A 22,425-nucleotide genomic window follows, 5' to 3' on the forward strand; every position below is an offset into this window, starting at 1 on the left:
TTCTGAAATTTATCACAGGTGGTAACATCTTTAGTCCTGTCAGGAGCAGCTCTGCGGAATGTTGGTTTACTGAGAGTTCTGAAGCCAGTGAAAATAATGCCTGGTCTCTCAGAATGCTCTGGGAGGAGAATTCCACATAGCTAAAAAGCCAAGGGCCAGTGGTCTACAAACTTGGCTCTCCAGCTGTTAAGGAACTACAAGTCCCACAATGCATTTGCCTTTATGAATCATGAATGTGGCTGTCAGAATCCTTCAATGCATTGTGGGATTTGTAGTTCCTTAACAGCTGGAGAGCTAAGTTTTCAGATCACTGGCCTAGGCTAAGCATCACATGGAGGGTAGGGCTACATACCAATATACAGCAATATATAGATATAGGAAGTGTTCCTGATGCTGAAACCAGGAAAATTACAGTAAAAGTGGGTATAGAAAATAATTTACTGCATTCTACTATATGTCACTACAGTGCCTCTTTAAGTGTGCTTGAAGTCACTGTATTCTGTGACGCTGATGATAAGGCTGTCTACTAGTTACACAGACTGTTCCAGTCACCTCTGTTCCTAGTGAGATATGCAAAAGCAGCCCACTATCCATTACTGCACCTTTCCCTTGTACAGGACAAAACACAAACATGTCAATATTAACTTTTTGCGGACCACCACAGTATAAATCTACGTCGGGCGGGTGGCGCTGCGGTTCTGACCGGACGTAAACTCTACGTCCCATTCACTGCTTGTCCCCGCCCGACACCACCGCTCTCGCCACTTTCCACCCGCCGCAATTAGCAGCCCTGCCGCCTCTATAACGGCAGAGCACTGTGAGCCGGGCAGGAGCCATTTTCATTGGCTCCTGGCCTTGTCATTCCTGTAAGCAAATCCCATTGGCTTACATTGAGTGACAGGGTCAGGAGCCAATGAAAGCGGCTCCTGACCGGCGCACAGCACTCTGCCATCATAGAGACGGCAGAGAGAGCAGCCTGTGGTGGGGACAGAGCGGCGTGACCGGCGGGAGCGACGGATTTTTGCGGCGATTCATCGGAATTCGGCGTTTTAGCATACCAGCAGCCTCTGGTCCTTAAGGGGGCAGAAGCTGCTGGTACCGAAGTGGTTAAAATATATGTAAACTGGGTCATGCATATGTGTGGACATCATAACACTGAGTAAGTAAAATAAATACAGATATTGTTTACTTGCTGGGAGTAAGTGGGGAAGAGATAGTGCTTCCTGTTTATGTCTGTCTGAAGACTGACACCTCTTTTGGGCTTAAAGTGGAACTCCACTATTGCAAAAAAAAAAAAAAAGTTTGCTGTAAACATGTATCATTGCTGAACAGATTATTTTGCAATTTACTGTCATTAAAATGACCTTACCGATTCAATTTGCAACTGACTAGAGTTCCCCAGATTGATTCTACACCCAAGTTGCATTATTTTTGTAGCTTGCAATCTGTAACTTGTTGCTTTGCAAATAGCTTAGATACTTACTCTCATTGCATGACTAATCAGCTAAACCACAAGTGTTGCTTGTTTTCTACACTTGCACAAAGTGGATAAAAAGCAAGCTCTGAGTTTTGAGTGTGTTAGATCAGTGTGGAACAGCTGAGCCTTTAAATTTATTTATACAAAATAAGCAATTTAAAATAATAGTAGTCATTAATCTGGACAATCTTGGGGGGCAAAAAGTGTAAAAAAAAAAATCGGTATAGCCAGGTGGTAACCTGATGTTCTCATTATTTGCTTAGTGATACAGAAAATCTCAGGCTGGGATGTGGAAGTGCTGGAGAATGGGGATGTGCACCTGTCATTACAAGTAGAGAAACTGTCCAGTGCTGCAGAATTGGAAATGATTCTAAATGACAAAGTCATCACAAACACTCCGGTACAACATTTTTCTTTTAATAACTACACAATTATAATTAAGTATCATTATTATAATAATAATAATAGTAATTCTAGATAAGTGTATACAAGTGCATTGGTAACCTAAAGTGGAACATCAGCCAAATGTTTCTCTTCATATACATAATATTGGGCAGGGATGGGTTAATACTTGCTCAGTGATTGTGGGGATTTTTTTACTGCATTTCCTGTCCCAGAGACATGACAGGAAGAGTGGAGGAAGTAAGCTCATCAGTAGCATTTATCACCACAATACAAGAAGATTTATACCCATGTCTTCTCTTTTTGACACATACAATTAGGGCTCGTTCACACTATGAGCGTTTCTGTTTTTTTTTAAAGCGCTGGCTATTTTAGAAACCGCCCTAAAAGCACTTGTACAATGTTTTCCTATGTGAGCGTTCACATGTGAACGTTACATGTTCCATTTTCTGAGCGCTTTGGCTCAATAGAAGGTATAGGGAAATCGCCAAGTGCTTGAAAAAGCGTTGTATAGCGATTTCTCCAGCGCTTTTATGCATAAATACATTGCATTTATTAATTTCCGGGTCAAAGAGTTCACTTCCTGACTAACGTCAGCAAAAGCGCTTAGAAAAGCACTTACAAAAGCACTTTTCTAAGTGCAAATTGCAGGGAAAAGCGCTTTTAGAAAAGCTAAATAAATCTCTCAGCGCTTGCGATAGCGCTGTCGATTTATAATGTGAACATAGCCTTAGAGATGATCAGTGAGATGCTATTAATTTTGAGTTGAATCAGATTTTATGTTAATTTTATGTAGAGATCTTTTTGGGTATAGGCTGTCCAGGCAAAGGCATTGAGCACATTTTAATATATAAAGCACATAGCGGTGTCCACTGTATTAATGAAATTCTGTTTCAGGCAGTCACAGCCCAGTGCAGTCCAACCTTTATAGTGCCTTTGTGATGTCTTGCAGCCTTCAAGTGTTCCCTCTAGTGTAGTTCTTGGCTAATACTACCCCACCCACCCTCTCCCCTTCTCTCTCCATAGAGGGTGTATATGTATGTGGGGAAGGGGTGGGGGTGACAGATTGTTGTGCCTGCGGTCCAAATAAAGTCAGGAATGGCCCTGATATTATGCAAACTACCACAGCTTGGAATCGGACCAGTCAAAATCCCTTACTACATTTGATCAGTTAAATCCAAGCCGCAAAACTTTGCATAAATGCAACACAAAATTTTCATCAACTTTAAAAGGTTTAGCATCCTATAGATCAGACATGTCCAAACTTTAGCCCAGGGGCCAAATGCGACGCACTGATCCTTTTCTGGTGGCCCCCAAAGCTCTCTAGAGTTGTTAATTACATGCAGGTTGTAGTAGCGGTGTCACATGCAGGGGTTTCATGTTGCACTAGCATACAGCATACACCTTGTGTCGCGACTCTCTCTCCCCCCCTTTGTTTGCCTGGAGGTTATCAGCCACCACTGCAACAGTAGCAGCCACTGATTAGCAGTCACCACTATGCCAGCAGCAGTAACAGCTACATATTAGCAACTGCCACTGTGCCGCAGCAGTAACAGACACTGATTATCAGCTGCCACTGTTCTAACTGCACATAGCATATGGGTAATTTCCTGTGAAAATGTTTTATTTGACAAAATGTCATAGTGTACCTAACGGCATTGAGCAAAAATTGTGTTTAATTACGCTAGTTTGGCCGCCCAGAACTCCCAAAATCGGCAATATGGCCCTGGTCTAAAAAGTTTGGATACCCCTCTTGTAGATAATTTGCATATAATATACAATGCTTTGGAATTAACCTTACTTTCTGCCCTGGTTCCACCTGTGATGGACAGGAAGTGGATGGAAATATCTGTAGCGGGAACATATGGAAGAGTAAAATTCTAAAAGAGTACTCTAGCCCTTCCTTAATTAAAGGAATACTGTAGGGGATGTCAGGGGAAAATGAGTTGAACTTACCCGGGGCTTCTAATGGTCCCGCGCAGACATCCTGTGCCCGCACAGCCACTCCCCAATGCTCCGGCCCGCCTCCGGTTCACTTCTGGAATATCAGACTTTAAAGTCTGAAAACCACTGCGCTTGCGGTGCCGTGTCCTCGCTCCCACTGACGTCACCAGGAGTGTATAGCACAAGCCCAGTATGGTCTGTGCCTGTGCAGTACGCTCCTGGTGACATCAGCGGGAGCGAATACACGGCAACGCAGATGCAGTGGTTTTAAAGTCTGAAATTCCATAAGTGAACCGGAGGCGGGGCCAGAGCATCGGTGAGTGGCTGCACGGGCACAGGATGTCTGCGGGGGACAATTAGAAGCCCCGGGTAAGATCTACTCATTTTCCCCCGACCCCCTACAGTATTCCTTTAAAACCATTTATCTGAGGTTTCGCTCCAAAGCTTAATGAAGCTGTAAACATATTTTCATGCATTATGTTACTGCTTAAGACTTTGTACTCCTTTGTACTTAATTACAAATACCCAGGTCTCAATGATGAAACCATAATCTCAACAGTAGTTATGTCGCGAACTTGAAATTTTCAGTTTCGAATTTTCCGCAAATGTTCGCGAACTGGGCGAACCGCCATAGACTTCAATGGGTAGGCAAATTCTAAAACCTAGAAGGGCTGTTTCTAGCCACAAAAGGGATGGAAACGTTGTTTAAAGGGGCCTAACCTCCAAGGCAAACCTCCGCCCCATGAAAAATTATGTCGTTGACCCAGAGTCGTGTTTTAATCTCTAAATCTCTTTATTCCTAAATGTGTGGAATAAAGTGCTTTATTTATGCATGTATACAACTCCAACAGGTAGTGTAAGGGTTAGGCCCGGTTCACACTTACAGACGAAACAAAACATTTACCACACAGCAAACAGCAAAGAGCTTTAGTGATAACGTCAGGTGAGCAAATTATTGTTTTTACTAGCTGACACCTCCAGGACGTTAATGTTAGTCCTCTCGGCGACAATATTTGTGTAGTGGTGACAGTCCCTGTGCTTGTGCGTACATTCGTGGGAGTGCAGGCGATCGCAGTTTTCCAGCCCCTATAATCGGGTTGAGGTAGTTGAATGACGTTGTAGAGTACCCATATCAGAGGAGGATGAGGATGTTGCGGCAAGGTTCCTAGCAGAAGCGGTAGAAGATGGGGTGTGCTGCTGGATAAGCCAGTCAACTACTTCTGTGGTATTTTGTGAGTTCAAGGTATGTAGCCTCTGAACACTGGGCAATATGCTAGGGCAACAGGAAACCACAGCAGAACAACCCCTACGACCCCTGCAGTGTGGCCTGCCCCTCCCTGCCATCTTAGATTTTTTTTTTACAATATTACAATATCAAAAGGAAAAAAACTCTGCCAGGAAGGAACTGATTGCCACTTTACGCAGGTCTGGTCAGGTGACAGGTTTATGCTATGTGCAACAATCACCTTAAAATATAGGCCCTGCAAGTAAGGCCTTATGCAGGGCAGTAGTGGATATTAGGTGGCAGTAGTGGAGGTGAAGGATTATTGGGTTATCTAGTTATCTAGTGCACTACTAGGACCAGCAGACCTGTCTCCAACAGCATACTTGTGCACTGGACACAAAGAACAGCAATACAATAGCAAGAAAAACAATGTACCAGCCCTAAGAAGGGCTATTAGCTGTTTAGGACACTATGGTAGCAGTAGGAATCTGCATTGACGACACAGAATACAAGCCTAACTAACACTATTCCTGTCAGCAGCACACTCTCCTTGATCTGCCTAGCACAGAAGCTAAACACAGAATGCAAAGTCCTTTAGGGTAGAACATCACCCGGCACTCTGTGCATCAAAGGTAAAAAAGCTTTATTGTGAAGGCTTTCATTCATTCAATAAAATGCAGTTAGCTGTCAACAGCATGCATACCGGTATATAACAAGTGGACATACCCTTCCTAGCTCGAGATTAGGCTGTGGGGTGATGTAGGGCGGTGGCGGCCCACCTGACGATTGTTTCGCTTGTTAAAGCATCTTCAGAGGCAATGGGATTGATTGTGGACTGCTTTTCTACATCAAAAGCACATGTGCTGGGGAAATTTGTTGCATACCCTGAGCTTCCTACACCAGACCTGTTGCAAGCTGTAGTTGTGCCTGTCTGTGTTCTCTTGCTTAACCATACAGAATGCAAAATGGCTGCGGTGCTAGCTTTCTGATAGGTGGGGGGGGGGGGGGCATCCAGGTGGGAGGGATAGCTGATTGGCTTCCATGTGTCTGCTGACTGAATTTTTGTATGGGGGAGGAGGCGGGTCGAACATGCCATATGTACCCGGACAGATGCAAACGCAAACAGCCAATGTTCGCCGGGAACTGTACGCCGGCAAAAAGTTTGGCCAATCTCTACTCAACAGTAGTGCAAGCTTCTTAAAATAAATATCTACAAAATAAGAGTTACTGTTAGAGAGCAAAACGAAAAAAAAAGTACTCACTAGGGAAAAATTTGAAGGACCCAGGTAAAAATAGTGGGTGGATCAGCAAGTATATGAGCAGCAGCAACAATTCCCTAAGCTGAAACTTGGTACAAACCCACATACTTGCCTAAGAAGAGGGAAGCCTCTGGATCCTAAAGAGCCTTCCAGTGTCTTCCGGTCCCCTGTCACCAAGCGTGGACTCTCCAAAGATTGCTGACAAGGGCCACACTGCTCTTCAAGCATGTCCGTGGCCATACTGCGCTGCATGAATGCTTGTGCAACAAGCGGTACTGTGCTACTATGCAGACATGGTCGTACTTGCGTGTCTGCAACATGGCCACATTTGTGCCAGAAGAGGAGCGTGGCCCCGATATTAGGGAGGGTCCTGGGCAGTGGGGGAGGACAGCATAGGACCTCTTTTCCTCTCATTTGGTAATTATTTATTATTTTTTAATGCCTCTGGTTCTCTTTAAGGGGCACCTGACCTGAGAGTGATATAGAGGCTGCCATATTTATATCCTTTTAAAGTGTACCTGAAGGGAGGGTAAAGCCTCTTGATCCTAGAGGCTTCCCCATCTTCCTCACCAGAGGGGATCCAGCACTGGGACCCCCAAAGATTCACTTGTTGCCGCTTGTCGGTGTAGGGCGCATGTGCACTAGTGCCTTCCCACTCTGGCTCTGGTGGAAATAGCCAAGCTGATTGGGTCCATTCTACTGCACAGACGCAAGCCGTCTGAGCCCAAATGGGAAGCCGCTAGTGCGCATGTGCACAGCGGCGAATAGAAATGTTATTGTTTTGTTCTTTTTTTTCTTCCAGCACTGGATCAGGCTGACTCAGGAGGACAGCTCATTATGATCCATACTCTGTAGAGTGGACCTTTTGGGGCTTGGCTAGTTCTGCCAAAGCCAGAACGGAAAGCCACTAGTACGCATGCGCACGCCACTGATAAGTGGCGACAAGTGAACCTTTGGGGGTCCCAGCACTGGATCCCCTCTGGTGAGGAGGACAAAGGAAGCATCTTTAAGATCTAGAGGCTTCTTCCTCCCGAGGTAAGTACCCCAGGGGCTTTTTTTCCCTACAGGTTTTCTTTAGACAATACCAGTTACCTGGCACTCCTGCTGATCTTGCATGCATCAGTAGTGTATCTCCGCCTTCAGTCTCCCAGCGGCGGCTCGGAGACTGTTAGACGGCGAAACCACCGTATATTTATTTAGTACAGCGCTACGATCTAAGGCAGCGCTGTACAGGGGACAGCCGTGTCATTCCACTGTCCCCTCCAAAGGGACAAAAGCGATTCACTGTGATAGGCTGAAGCCTATCACAGCCAATCGCGCTGATTGGCTGGTGGGGGGAGGGATGGGGAAGAGGAAATATGAAAAAAAAATAGTTACAATTATTTAAAAAATAATGTACTAAATATTTGTCAACAAACCCCAAACACCTGGGGTGCAATCAGACCCCACCAACAGAGAGCTCTGTTGGTGGGGAGAAAAGGGGGGGGATCACTTGTGTGCCGAGTTGTGCGGCTCTGCAGTGAGGCCTTAAACCTGCAGTGGCCATTTTTGTGAAAAATGGCCTGGTCTTTAGGGGGGTAAAGCCTGTGGTCCTGAAGTGGTTAACAGGAAATACATATGGCAGCCTCTATATCTTTCTCCGGTCATTTGTCCTTTAATGTATTGATTAGCAAATTTGTTAATTTGATTAGTTTGGTAAATCGGAATACTTTCTTTGAACTTATTTTACAGTTTTCTTTTTTTGTTCTAGAAAAGAAAAATAACATTTGACAAGGAGCATGGCCTCATTGATATCATTAAAGAAGACTTTGGTGAAGAAGATAGAGGAACATACACTGCTAAACTGGTAGATGGGAAAGCCTCAAACCAGTTCAGTGTTACCCTAACTGGGGAAGGTCAGAAACAGCAGTATATTATAAATGTACAAAAATAGCCACATAGTGTTCTACCAGCAAACAGGCTCACATATACATTACAGGAGCCTATAATCACAAATGTTCTGGCACCTAGACTTCATCCTCCACAAACCTACAAACCCCTGCCAAGCCACACCGTGAGTGTGCTGGCTGGCCTAGCTGTCACCTCTTTCCTACACCCCCTTCCTGGTGTAGGTAGCCGCAGGTGCCCCTTAGTATTAGGAAGCAGGAGGTGTCCTAAATATTAAATAGCTAGAGGTGATCCCAAGTATTAGATAGCTAGAGGTGCCCCTAACTGAAGGGAGATCTTATCAGTGGAATGCCGAGAGCTGGGTGAGTAACCTCTCATTTACGCTCTGCTTGGGACTCTGCATAGAGAAGGACGAAGGGAGACAGGGAATTGAGCCTCCTTTCTATCATCAGGCACCTGTAGGCACGAGCCTACAGTGCCTTATGTGAAATCTGGGCCTGCAGGCAGAGTGCAGTGGAAAATGACTTTGAAGTGATACCATCACTGTTTCATTTTTACAGACATTTTTTAAGGAAATATATTTTTTATTTTAATTTGCTCTCGTTTTCTGTTTTCACCAGCATGAAATAATATTTATGTTTCTTTAGAATGTAGTCTTCTGTATAATATCAATTTCTATGGCAACAAGGAAACCTACAATTTTGAGAAGCAGGACATCCATTTTAGTTCATGCATGCCAAAATACTTCTACGTACATAGCTTTTACCTGTTATCAGTAATGTAACTCATTGAATAACTGTTACACAACACCCATTTTATTATACTAAACATCTTCATGTGTTTTCTGTTTCAAGACTTTGATAAAGTTTTTGATGAGTCGAAAAAGAAGCGAAATCACTGGAAAAAGAAGAAAGGTAAAGTTTACTAAATACTTAGGTCTTGCATGGGACAGATATGCTTTTACAACCAGAATACTTTCTGAAGTCAATGGCCAATGGCATTGTATATGTTTCTGAGCAGAATGGCAGAATGGGCTGTCTCTGGTTCATGGGGGATTGGATCTTAATTTCTGCAAATTATATTTCCTACATAGTTGATGATCCTAATATCTGATACTTCTTTTAGACACTGCAGGGTTATTTTTGCCTCTAAGCTCCTTTGAGACTGAAACAATTTATATAGAAAGTTGAAGTAGTCAATCAGCAACTGCTATCTTTCACACCTCTTCACTATTTAAGATGACATTGATAAAAGTTCTTATCCGGTTATTTCTGTTAGCTCCTAGCTGTGTTAGGGCTGGTTCACATGGGCTTCTGCCGAGCATTTGCTCGGCACCACATTCAAATGCCGGCATTTAAACGCCATCGTTTAGACTCTAACTTTTGAAGGCTTTTGGGAAGCTTTCAAGACTAGCAGTTCGGGTCTCTGCAATTGTTTCCTGGCATTTACCGCCTCTGAAAGCTACATGTTGCTTTCAAGACTAGACGCAACGTTGGGATCTACTGCCAGGCTTTCATGAAAACCTGCAAAAGCCAGCTCTAAACGCTCTTATTCACTTGAATGGGATGGTGGTAGATCACAAAAAATGCTGCGTCTGAAACGATGCGTTAAACACCATAAAAACGCCTGTGTGAACCAGCCCTTAATTGTTGAATAATCTGGTAGTCCAACCTCCATCCGAAATGAATGGAGGTAATTTGTATGTTAAGGGAATTTATCCCTCATCATTAAAGGAGTAAAAAGTACTTAAGAAACACTGACACACATGGTAGATGAAACTTGTCAGAGAGAATCCAGCATGTGTCCAATAGCCTTCAACCCCTCTTAAACGAAGGCTGAGAGCATTGTACTCTCCACTTACCCCGGGTGCCACTTGAAGTCACTCCCGTGCTACCCTATTAACATAGGAGCAGAATGCATGGCTAGCCTCCAGACTAGTGCAGGTCTGTACAGCCTCAGCCCTACAGTTTTCCCTTAAGGATCAGGGCCGATCCCTGCCAAGCGACATGCCTTGTATGTACGTATGGGACTTTACGTAATGGCACAGAAACTGTTACCAAACCCGTATGTGGACACTGGCCAATACTATGTTTCAATAGTTTTCTTGTCTCACCCTCATGGTATCAACACATCATGTTGTTAAGTTTATCAATTGAAGCTCATACATTTGTTATATTGCCTGATGCATTTAAGTGCACAGTAAATGTTATTAAAAACACAATTAAAGTGTATATTTCAAATGCAAATAAAATTGACTTTGATTTTTGCTTAAACAGTCATCTGGTTAATCGGTTGCTCTCAGCTGATCATCTGTGTTTTTTTTGCTAGGACCACATTTTGTGGAGCAGTTGGAGTGGAAAGTCACAGAAGAGTGCCATGTTATTATAATATGCAAGGTATGACAGGTTAAAGTTTTATTATAACATAATTGCTTACTGTAATAACTTTACATAACAGTGTAAATATTTGGAGTAATTTTCCAAGTCTGATAGGTTGGCCTTGGCCAAGTTCCCTATATAAAGCTGAGAGAGCATGTCATGTGAAAAAGAGAATCCATAGCTGCTTGAAAGCAGCAATAATGAGGAGTAAGTTCCATTGGGTCCATAAGTGACAGTAGCTGGTTGAAGATTACATTGGGACACCGGTGGTAGCAGAGAAGAGCAGCTGTGGGACCTTTGCTTGCAGTGTATGAGAGAGAGAGGCAGAAGGAGATGGCATCACTTCCTGCAAGTATTAAAACATACATGTAACGATTGGTGTCAGCTTAAAAGATTTTCTGATTATTGGTGATCTGCAGTATCGCCAATAATACAGACGCTATACCTGATTATGTGGTGATCTGCAGAATCACCAATAATGCTAGTATAGCCAGACACAGGACTACCAATGTGAGATAGTGTTTGGTGCAACAGTAATGAGGAAGATAAGGTCTCCCGAGGAGCGGGTGACTACAGACAATACTGCAGCGAAGGATCACCTGAGAAGCAGGCGAGTCCGGCTGTACTGCAGTTAAATGGCACCTGAGGAGCAGGAGCTACTGGTAATGCTGCAAGGTTGATCACCTGAGAAGCAGGTGATTCAGACAGTACTGTAGCCACTGGACACCTGAGGAGCAGGTGCCACCGGTAAAGCTGCAAAAGGTGATCACCTGAGGAGCAGGTGGTTAAGACTATACTACAGCTATTGGATACCTGTGGAGCAGGTATTACAGACAGTACTACAATAAAGCTTCACCTGAGGAGCAGGTGACTGCTACAGATCCCTCACCAGTGGCTAGGCTCACTGGCGAGGATAGAGAGGTCAGACAAGCAGAGTAGGCAACGTACGGACAGATAAGGTACAAAGACAGAAGGCTGATTCAGTGTTGTGTTCAGGCAGGGTCGGCAACGTGAATCAGATAGGCAGAAGTACAGAGTCAGCAAGCAGGAGAATAGTCAACGAAAGCAGAAGGTAATAACAGATAATACAATGTAATTAGTACTTTAAGCTATCAACAGAATCTGGCTAAGTGTGGATCCCCAGCTCCGGCTGGTTCTAGCACACTTTGGGATCTGACTAAGGTCTGAGCGCTCACACGTAAGCATTTGCAACAGCAGACCCGGAGCAACTGACAGTCTGGTACTATATATACTAAGTTGCTCCGCAGCGCCGCCCCAGCCACTCAGCCAATCCGAAGTACTGTTGGAGTCAGCTGACTTGGCAGATCAGCTGACTCACCTTCTATTCGCATAAAGGTCCTGTCGCCTGGCGGGCGCATAGCCCTCAATCTATGTGCAATGGAAGGACCAGGCAGATCACCAGCATGAAACTGCACGGCAGAGGCCGCCGGCTGATACGCGGAGACAGCCGCCATGCCGCCTGTCTCCGCGGCGGCATCTCCGCTATCCCTTACAGTACCCCCCCCCCCCCCCCCCCCCTGAGGAGTGGACCCCAGACACTTCCTTCTCGGCTTCTCAGGGTGTAACTCGTAAAACTCTTTTTTTAAATCCTCCGCATGCATGCGACAATCCGGCACCCAAGTTCTTTCCTCCAGACCATACCCCTTCCAGTGGACCAGGTATTGTACAGAGTTCTGCACCAATCGAGAATCCAAGATCTTCTCGATCTCATACTCAGGTTGGTCGTCAACCATCACAGGGGGGGGGGGGGAGAGGAACCCACGTGCACTGCAGGCTTCAACAAAGAAACATGGAATGATTTCACACCTCTCATGCTGGCTGGGAGATCAATCGCATATGTGACATCATTAATCTTTCTGGACACAGGGTATGGGCCTATAAATCTGGGTCCTAACTTAGGTGACGGTTGTTTCAACGCTAAATGCTGAGTAGATACCCAGACCATATCCCCTGGGGAAAACTTCCACTCTACAGACCGCCTTTTATCCGCCTGTTTCTTCTGAGTCTAGAAAGCCTTTCCCAAATTCCTCTTAAAGCGGAATATAACCCTGCATTTCAAATTTGCTCTAAAACATTATTTACAGCATATTATATGCAAAAAGCATTTTTTTTTACTAGACCAGCATTGGAAGGGTTAAACACAGAGGTTTAAAGTTCCGTGGAGAGATATGCAGAAGTTCAGATTGTTACATTCTATTTAGTTTTATGTATCTATTGAGAAATGTTACACACTCTTTGGCTGTCCTCCAACTCCTTCCCAGTCAGAGAGATGAGTCACATTCAACACTTAGATACATTTATGTAAACAAAATGTATCTATGTCAGCTTCGGATGCGTCTGCAGAAATCTCCAGGAACTTTAAAGCACTGTGTAACCCTTCCAATGCTGGTCTAGTAAAAAAAAAAATGCTGGTTGCATATAATATACTGTAAATAATGTTTTAGAGCAAAGTTGAAATGCAGGGTTATATTCCGCTTTAACTAACACCCAAATCTCCTTTAGCGCCCTTTGCCAATCTTCCAGGGCCGGGAAAGGAGTAGATGCCACAGGTAAAGGAGAAAACTTGGGAGATTTTCCCATCACCACCTGAAAAGGAGAAGATCCAGAGGAGGCACTTTTCAGGTTATTATGCGCAAATTCTGCGAACGGCAAGAACTTTACCCAATCTGACTGGGCATCGGCCACATAACACCTGAGGAATTGTTCAAGGCACTGGTTAACTCTTTCGGTCTGACCATTGGTCTGTGGGTGGTAGCCTGATGAAAACGAAAGGTCCATACCTAACAGATGGCAAAAAGCTCTCCAAAATTTCGACACAAACTGGACTCCCCTATCTGACACCACATTTTCCGGAATGCCATGCAGCCGGAAAACGTGCTGAATGAAGAGATCAGCTAACTCCTGGGCCGAGGGGAGTCCTTTCAGGGGGACGAAATGAGCCATCTTACTGAACCTATCGACTACCACCCAGATAACCAGTTTACATTCAGACCTGGGGAGTTATCCCACAAAGTCCATGGACACATGAGTCCAGGGTTCGTTTGGCATGGGTAAGGGTTGTAATGTACCCAATGGAGCCTGGCGAGAGGGCTTACTTCTAGTGCAAACTGAGCACTCTCTCACAAACTATTTACAATCAAGTGCCAGTGAAGGCCACCATACACATCTGGCTAACAGATCCTGAGTTCGGGCAGCCCTAGGATGCCCAGCATTCTTATGGGAATGAAATAATTGTAAAAGTTGTAGGCGAAAAGGAAGAGGTACAAACATAACCCCATCAGGCTTCCCTTCTGGAATGTCCTGTTGGTAAGGGCCTAGAGTAGCCGTCCAGTCCTCCCAAGTTTCAGTAGCTGCCAGCACCACTTTTTGAGGTATGATGGTCTCAGGGGTTGAAGGCTGAACTGTCTCAGGCTCAAAACATCTAGATAACGCGTCTGCCTTGACGTTCTTGCTACCTGGTGTGTACGTTATAATAAATCTGAACCTTGAAAAGAATAAGGACCAGCGGGCCTGTCGGGGACTAAGTCTCTTGGCCCCTTCAATGTACTCCAGGTTTTTATGATCTGTATAGACTGTGATGGTATGTTCTGCCCCTTCCAGCCAATGACGCCACTCTTCAAAGGCTAACTTTATGGCCAAAAGTTCCCGATTGCCGATATTGTAGTACCTTTTGGCAGGAGAGAATCTACGAGAGAAAAAGGCACAAGGGTGTAGTTTGCCTTGAAGGCCTGAGCGCTGAGACAGTACAGCTCCAACCCCAATCTCTGACGCATCGACCTCAACAATGAAGGGGAAGGTGACATCCACATGTCTCTGAATGGGAGCAGAGCAGAACAATTTTTTCAATGTGGCAAAGGCGGTCTGTGCCTCTGACGTCCAATGGTAAGTGTCAGCCACCTTTCTGGTAAGATTGGTAAGGGTTGACACTACCGAGGAGAACCCCTTGATGAACTTTCTATAGTAATTGGCGAAGCCAAGAAGTCTTTGGAGTGCCTTCAACCCTACAGGTTGGGGCCACTCCGAAACAGCAGAGACTTTCTCTGGATCCATGGAGAGACCAGAAGTGGAAATAATGTATCCTAAAAAAGGAACTTTAGTGACCTCGAAGAAAAAAAGGAACTTTAGTGACCTCGAAGAGGCACTTCTCTAGCTTCGCGTACAGCGAATTCTGTCTTAATCTCCTTAAAACAAACTTGACGTGCTTACGATGTTCTGTCAGATTAGGAGAGAAAATCAGTATGTCGTCTAGATAAACTAGCACAAACTTTCCCAGAACCTCCCTGAAGACTTCATTGATTAACTCCTGGAAGACGGCAGGGGCATTCCACAACCCGCAGGGCATAACCAGATACTCGTAATGCCCGTCAGGCGTGTTGAACGCCGTCTTCCATTCGTCACCATCTCTAATGCGCACCAGGTTGTATGCCCCTCGCAGGTCCAACTTGGAGAAGATACTGGCATTGGTCACTTGAGCAAACAAATCGTCAATCAGGGGTAACGGGTAGCGATTTTTTGATGTGATTTTATTCAGACCTCGATAGTCAATACAAGGTCTAAGGCCACTGTCCTTTTTCTGTACAAAAAAGAACCCAGCTGGTGACCGGGAAGGACGGATGAAGCCCTTGGCCAGGATTTCCTTAATGTACTCCTGCATTGCCAGCTTCTCAGGCCCTGACAAGTTATAAAGATAACCTCTAGGGGGCATACAACCAGATCTTAATTCGATGGGACAATCAAAACTCCGGTGGGGTGGGAGTTCATCTGCAGACTTCGGACAGAACACATCAGCAAATTCAGCGTACTGCACTGGCACCCCTTTGACCTGTACCTTGGTGGCACAAACAGCAACTCTCTCCAAACAATGATGATGACCAGCTCTGTAGCTGACCTGAAGCCCAGTCTATCTGAGGGGAGTGGAGTTGCAACCAAGGCATACCAACGATAATGGTAGAGGTTGCCATTTGCAGGACAAAGAACTGTAATTTCTCTTTGTGTAGCACCCCTATACTACATAATAACAAGGGAGTCTGAGATAGAGGCTGTCTACACTGCAAGGGAGAGTCGTCTACCGCTGTGACCAATATCTGTCGGTCTAAAGGGTGTAAGGGAATTCCCAATTTTTTTTACAAAGTCATAGTCTATAAAATTGGCTGCAGAGCCGGAGTCCACAAAAGCCTCTGTGGGTGTGGTCTGACCTTCCCAGGTAATGGAACAAGGAAGAAACAGACGATTATTGTTTAGAGGTAAAGACTGCTCGCCTAGGGTAGTACCTCTGACTACACCTAGGCGGCAGCGTTTCCTAGGCGGCAGCGTTTCCCGACTTCTTGGGACAATTCTGGACAATGTGACCCTCCTCAGCGCAGTATAGACAAAGTCTTTCTGACCTTCTGCGATTCTTTTCCACTTGCGTCAACCGAGAGTGTCCGATTTGCATCGGCTCGTCTGGTGGTGACGAGGGAGGAGAGGAGGCGTAGGAGATAGATCTTATACTGCATTCCTACCATGGGTCTGTTTCTGATAGCGTAAGCGGCGGTCTACCCGCACAACCAAAGAAATAGCTTCATCAATGGATTTGGGCTCAGAATGCCCTAACATCAAATCAGAAACTGCATCAGACAACCCTGACAGGAAACAGTCTAACAATGCATATGTTCCCCATCTAGCTGACACAGCCCACTTTCTAACCTCTGCCGCATAAACCTCCACCGGATTACGACCCTGCCTGAGAGCTTTGAGTTTCCTCTCAGCAGTGATCGAAATATCCGGATCATCATATATAATGGCCATGGCCTTAAAAAATTCTTGAACTGAGGATAATGCCACATGCTCAGATTGAAGACTATACGCCCATGTTTGCGAATCTCCTGACAAGAGGGTCTTTATAAATGTAACCCTCTGGTGCTCTGAACCTGACAAGTTAGGCCTCAACTCAAAATAAGATAGCACACGATTCCTAAAGTTTTGAAAGTCAGATCTATGCCCAGAACACTTTTCAGGTACGGACATCCAAAGGTCCGCGACTGGAGGGGATCGCACTGCATTAACGGTTGTTTGAAGTACCTGCACAGTCCCAGATAATTGTGTGATCTGAGACTGTTGGGTGTTAATCACCCCGGTAAGATTGTTTACCGCGGTCAGGACTTCAACCTGATCACACAGTGCGTCCATAATGTTTGGTCTGCTGTTCTGTAACGATTGGTGTCAGCTAAACCGATTTTCTAATTATTGGCGATCTGCAGTATTACCAATAATACAGACGCTATACTTGATTATGTGGTGATCTGCAGAATCACCAATAATGCTAGTATAGCCAGACACAGGACTACCAATGTGAGATAGTGTTTGGTGCAACAGTAATGAGGAAGATAAGGTCTCCCGAGGAGCGGGTGACTACAGACAATACTGCAGCCAAGGATCACCTGAGAAGCAGGCGAGTCCGGCTGTACTGCAGTTAAATGGCACCTGAGGAGCAGGAGCTACTGGTAATGCTGCAAGGTTGATCACCTGAGGAGCAGGTGATTCAGACAGTACTGTAGCCAGTGGACACCTGAGGAGCAGGTGCCACCGGTAAAGCTGCAAAAGGTGATCACCTGAGGAGCAGGTGGTTAAGACTATACTACAGCTATTGGATACCTGTGGAGCAGGTATTACAGACAGTACTACAATAAAGCTTCACCTGAGGAGCAGGTGACTGCTACAGATCCCTCACCAGTGGCTAGGCTCACTGGCGAGGATAGAGAGGTCAGACAAGCAGAGTAGGCAACGTACGGACAGATAAGGTACAAAGACAGAAGGCTGATTCAGTGTTGTGTTCAGGCAGGGTCGGCAACGTGAATCAGATAGGCGGAAGTACAGAGTCAGCAAGCAGGAGAATAGTCAACGAAAGCAGAAGGTAATAACAGATAATACAATGTAATTAGTACTTTAAGCTATCAACAGAATCTGGCTAAGTGTGGATCCCCAGCTCCGGCTGGTTCTAGCACACTTTGGGATCTGACTAAGGTCTGAGCGCTCACACGTAAGCATTTGCAACAGCAGACCCGGAGCAACTGACAGTCTGGTACTATATATACTAAGTTGCTCCGCAGCGCCGCCCCAGCCACTCAGCCAATCCGAAGTACTGTTGGAGTCAGCTGACTTGGCAGATCAGCTGACTCCTCTTCTATTCGCATAAAGGTCCTGCCGCCTGGCGTAGCCCTCAATCTATGTGCAATGGAAGGACCAGGCAGATCACCAGCATGAAACTGCGCGGCAGAGGCCGCCGGCTGATACGCGGAGACAGCCGCCATGCCGCCTGTCTCCGCGGCGGCATCTCCGCTATCCCTTACAGTACCCCCCCCCCCCCCCCCTGAGGAGTGGACCCCAGACACTTCCTTCTCGGCTTCTCAGGGTGTAACTCGTAAAACTCTTTTTTTAAATCCTCCGCATGCATACAGCAGAGGGGTCACATGCAACAGTACAGGAAGCCGGAGGATACAGAGTGCACAATCAAATGCTACAACTGATATTTCTAAGCAGAGCCATAGTGAACGTGCAGGCCTAGAAAACCTTTTGTGCAGCTTCCATCATGTTCTACTTCGCATATTGGAAGAACTGGGTTTTATGAACCCCACCATTTCAATATTATTCTAAGGAATACCTTACAATGGTACTGTATAGCTGCTTGCTCTTTAAAGATGACCAAACATGTTTAGATTGCCACCCAATGTGGCAAACAGATCGATTCCTCTCTGGTATGAATCTGATCAGAGGGGTATAAACCCCCCCCCCCCCCCCCCCCCCAAATACTGTACACAAATGTTCAGTAGAATTCACCATGAAATCTGTTGAAAATATATTGAACAATGGGCCATGGGCCATCTATCGGCCGTCAATCTACCGACACTCCCCTGCCATGTCTGATTTATTAAAATGTACTGTACAGTGCGATCGTAATGTAGATCGATTGAAAATTACAATTACTAAAGCTTATTGTGTCCTAGATAACCCGGTGATTCAATCAGTGTACAGTAATTGATCTGCCTGCAGATTTTTCTACTCTGAAGGACAGCTACAAAAATAATCAAGGGACTGCAAAGAAAGCACAGGAATTTGTTTTTGTCCAAGGATTGGAGGAAGCCAAGACTTGCCCATATGTTAGAGAATCATTATACTATGGAAGTGTTGCACTGTTTGCACTATACTGGAACCTTTCAACTTTGTACTATTTTTTTTTGTTTAGCTTCACTGAGCATCTATGCCTAAGTTTTAGCATGACCTATTACATATAAATACTACATGGTATATCCACTTGTTGATAAAAGGATCACTATGATCACTATAAATTAATGTACTTACATTCGCCATGTATTTTATCAATATGTTGCTGCCTCCAGAAGTTATTGGCTTCTGAAAACTCACACTGTTTCCAATGCAGCTGCCAGCACATAACCCTGATTGATATCTTCAGCAAGCTGATGGTATTAGCTGAGGTCACAGGTCCCCAGTTTATAAGGTCAGCTTTGTTGATAGGCAGAGCAAGTCATGCTAATTAAATGATAGATGGACTGTTATAGATGCTATAAATGGTTGTGTACTGAAAATTTGAGGATAAACAACTATTAAAGACAAACTCCAGAAAGTGTTAAATAAAAGGATCCCTCAAGTCAAGTAGTTAATCTTTCAATACTGTTTCCCTCTGCTTTGAATGATTTCTTGATCTATTTGGCATCAGTAGTCAGTGGTGTGGCTGGGGTGGGGGTGCTTAAGGAGAGACATCTGTCCCTAAGCGCAGCATCTGGGGGGCGCCGTTTCATACTTTAAGAGCATATGAAGCTAGATGGGTACTTGAAAGGTTAGGTATGAGAATTTACGGCTCACATTCCTGCTGGCCCTGGTCCAGACAGCACTGAACCCTGATGCCTCCCGGGCCCCACAGAACTCGTGAAAGAAGAAGGAAGGGACAGATCTTCTCCCCTGCATCCTCCTACTCTCCATCCACTTCCCACATACTCCTTGCCTTTTTCCAGCCCTCCTGAGGTGGAGAGAGGATGGTGAGAGAGTGGAGAGCAGAAGGGAACAGGGGAGAAGATCTGCCCCTTCCTGCTTCTACTGCTGCACAATGTGATCAGGAGGCAGTGGAGAGGAGGACAATGCAGACGGGGCAGCAGGAACATGTGCCATGAAGCCACATACCTATCCTTATCTGGTCATGCAATCCATTCTCTCTGTGTCATATGTAGAATACACTGTAACATACATAAGATTTTCCCACCAGCTCTGACCGCTGCTCTTACCTCAGCGGTCTGTGATCCCCCAGGCAAAATAATTTACTAACTCGGAATTCACACTTTATCCTGCACACAAAATTTGGATTAAGGGATTTCTCTGGAGTCGTTTCCGTGCTACTGCGTTTGATGTGCGACGGGAATTCCTGTATGAATGGTGGGAGGTAGCATGCGCTACTACTGGCAGTATTTTAGAGGAACCCTGCCATGGGTTAGCTGACCTCATTGCACAACCAGTGGCTGGATAGTTGTACTGGTTAAGGGCACCGCCTTTGAAACACAAGAGACCAGGGGTTGAATCTTGGCAGGTCCAATTCAATAAGCCAGTACCTATTCAGTAAGGGGCCCTTGGGCAAGGCTCCCTAACACTGCAGACTGGCCTATTGAGTGGGCCCTTGTGTTTGACAGGAGAAAAGTGCTAGGCAAATGTTGGTATTATTATTATTATTATAGCCCAGCATTCAATGTTGGAGAATTGGAAATTATTCAGTGCCGGAACAAAACCCAGTTTATAAAATGTTTAAGACTGTCAGTCAGATGTAAAAAGTAATTATATTCCTGTACCTGAAGCCAGAAGCAAATAAAAATGCCAGCCTCCATATCCCTCTGACTTCAGCTTCCCTTTAAGACATAAAAAGTTTCTTGGGCACATATGTAAAAATGTGGCGCAGTAATTTGGGCGCCAGTAAAAGCCACTTGTAGAATACCAATATTCTGCTATTGGGCAATGGGATATTTTACTCTTATTAAACCTAACCCTATTCTCCCTTGACCCCTCCTTCTATCGATGCCTAGCCTTAACCACTTTGTGGATGTTTTCCTTTAAGGCTAATTTCACACCAGGACGTTGCGTTAGAGGGGGCGTTAAGGTCGCATAACATCCCCCTAACTCAACGCCTGGTGGTGCTGGATCTGGACGTCAGAGTGAGCCGCGTTGTGCAGCTCACTCTGGCGTCAGTGATGCCGTGATGCGCACTCTTGTGCGCATGCGGCATCACGTGGTCCCGCCGGCCAATCGCCGCACAGAGCGGCTGCTCCAGGAAGTAAACACTGCACGTCATAACGTGCAGTGCATATTAATTAGCCATGTGCCTGGCCGCTCTCCGCTCCTCCCCAACATTACTGAGCATGTGCAAGCAGTCTAACGCGGCTCAGCCGCGTCCAAAGTACTGCATGCAGTACGTTGTCTTGTGACGCAGCGTTACAATGTAACGCAACGTCCGCACTGTGAACAGCCCCATTGATTTTTCATTACTGTGCGGTGGGCTGCATTACAGGCTGCTCTAACGTGCGCCTGTAACGTCCCACTGTGAAACCAGCCTAAAGGCAAAACAGCCACCCTGGAGATCTTAGTATATATAACATTAGCTCAGTGAACTATTTTGTGGACTTCATGTTTAACTTACTTATACTGCGACATATGAGAAACTGCTAACCTCTCTCAAAAAGTTCATCGTTATCATACAAATCAATAAAACCAACTGAATGCATTGAGTGGTATTTGTATAAACAGTTGCATTTCTGCTATCCTTAAGGTATTTAATACTTCTATGTTCCCATTTATGTCTGAACACACACAATTAAAAATATAAGTTGCAGATTTGCTGAACCTGATTTAAATGCAGATGTTTTCCGCAGGTGACAAACACTAACAAAGAAACAACACTCAAGTGGTCTGCAGACAAGAAGCCACTAGCTAGTGGGCAATACAATGAACAAACTGGGTCAGGAACACTTGAAATGAAAAAGGTAAGTGAAAGGTATGACAACGACACATAGTCAAGGAACATTCTCACCGTAGGGAGTGTGCAGTGCTCAAAGATGTCCTAATGTCAATGCAGCTTTATTTAGCAAAACTGCAGAGACAGACTGGAGCCAACATGTGATCCATGTCAGACTTGGCTAGTGCATCCATACCTCCTTATCATTAGTGAGGTGCTTTTCAAAATTGAAGAAAAATCAATTTGATAGTAAAGAATGGTATTTCAGTGTTCAGAAAAACGTGTATTTGCATATGTATTCTTAAAGACAATTTCCAATGTAAAATAGAGAGCTTGCAATGTAATGCTAGGTAGACATAATTCAATATCCTGGCATCAACCTGGCATCAACGGGTCGAATTGATTATTTCCGACATGTCCAATCAGATCAGTGATGTTTGTGCAGACATATTGTTAACATCCTGTGCTTTCAATGAGCTTATCTGCTGTGGCAGTCAGCTGACAAAGCTGAGGGATTAAATTACAATTTGTGATTAGACACAGATAAGGGGGAATCAGACTGGCTAAACTCTCTAAATACATACAGGGTCCATTTCTCTCTGTTTTACTTCTGTCCTGTGCAAGAATTCAGGTCCACTTTAAGTATATCTGATATAACTAGGGTGTGACAAGCTGGGCCTTCAGGGACCAGCTACAATCTTCGCCAATCTTGCCCACATTAATGGTCACTATGAAGTCTTAGTGACCCCATTAGTAATACATTTCAAAATCCAAATGGTATTTTTTTGCTGCGGCACTAAGCTACTCTAAGGGCCTATGCCCACAAACACATTTTGTGTCTGTTT

At 44.9% G+C, this 22,425-nt stretch overlaps 1 protein-coding gene across 1 annotated transcript in view; it reads left to right on the top strand.

Annotated features, from left to right (window-relative positions):
* MYOM3 (myomesin 3) overlaps window positions 1–22,425 on the top strand; it is a 117,139-nt gene that overhangs the window by 73,796 nt on the left and 20,918 nt on the right. The window contains exons 25-29 of the mRNA XM_068269003.1: window positions 1,741–1,877; window positions 8,058–8,202; window positions 9,049–9,108; window positions 10,523–10,590; window positions 21,498–21,608. Of these exons, the coding sequence (XP_068125104.1) occupies window positions 1,741–1,877; window positions 8,058–8,202; window positions 9,049–9,108; window positions 10,523–10,590; window positions 21,498–21,608 (521 nt within the window). The remainder of the gene's footprint in view (window positions 1–1,740; window positions 1,878–8,057; window positions 8,203–9,048; window positions 9,109–10,522; window positions 10,591–21,497; window positions 21,609–22,425) is intronic.

Source organism: Hyperolius riggenbachi, chromosome 2, assembly GCF_040937935.1.
Source record: "Hyperolius riggenbachi isolate aHypRig1 chromosome 2, aHypRig1.pri, whole genome shotgun sequence".
Lineage (NCBI taxonomy): Eukaryota > Metazoa > Chordata > Amphibia > Anura > Hyperoliidae > Hyperolius > Hyperolius riggenbachi.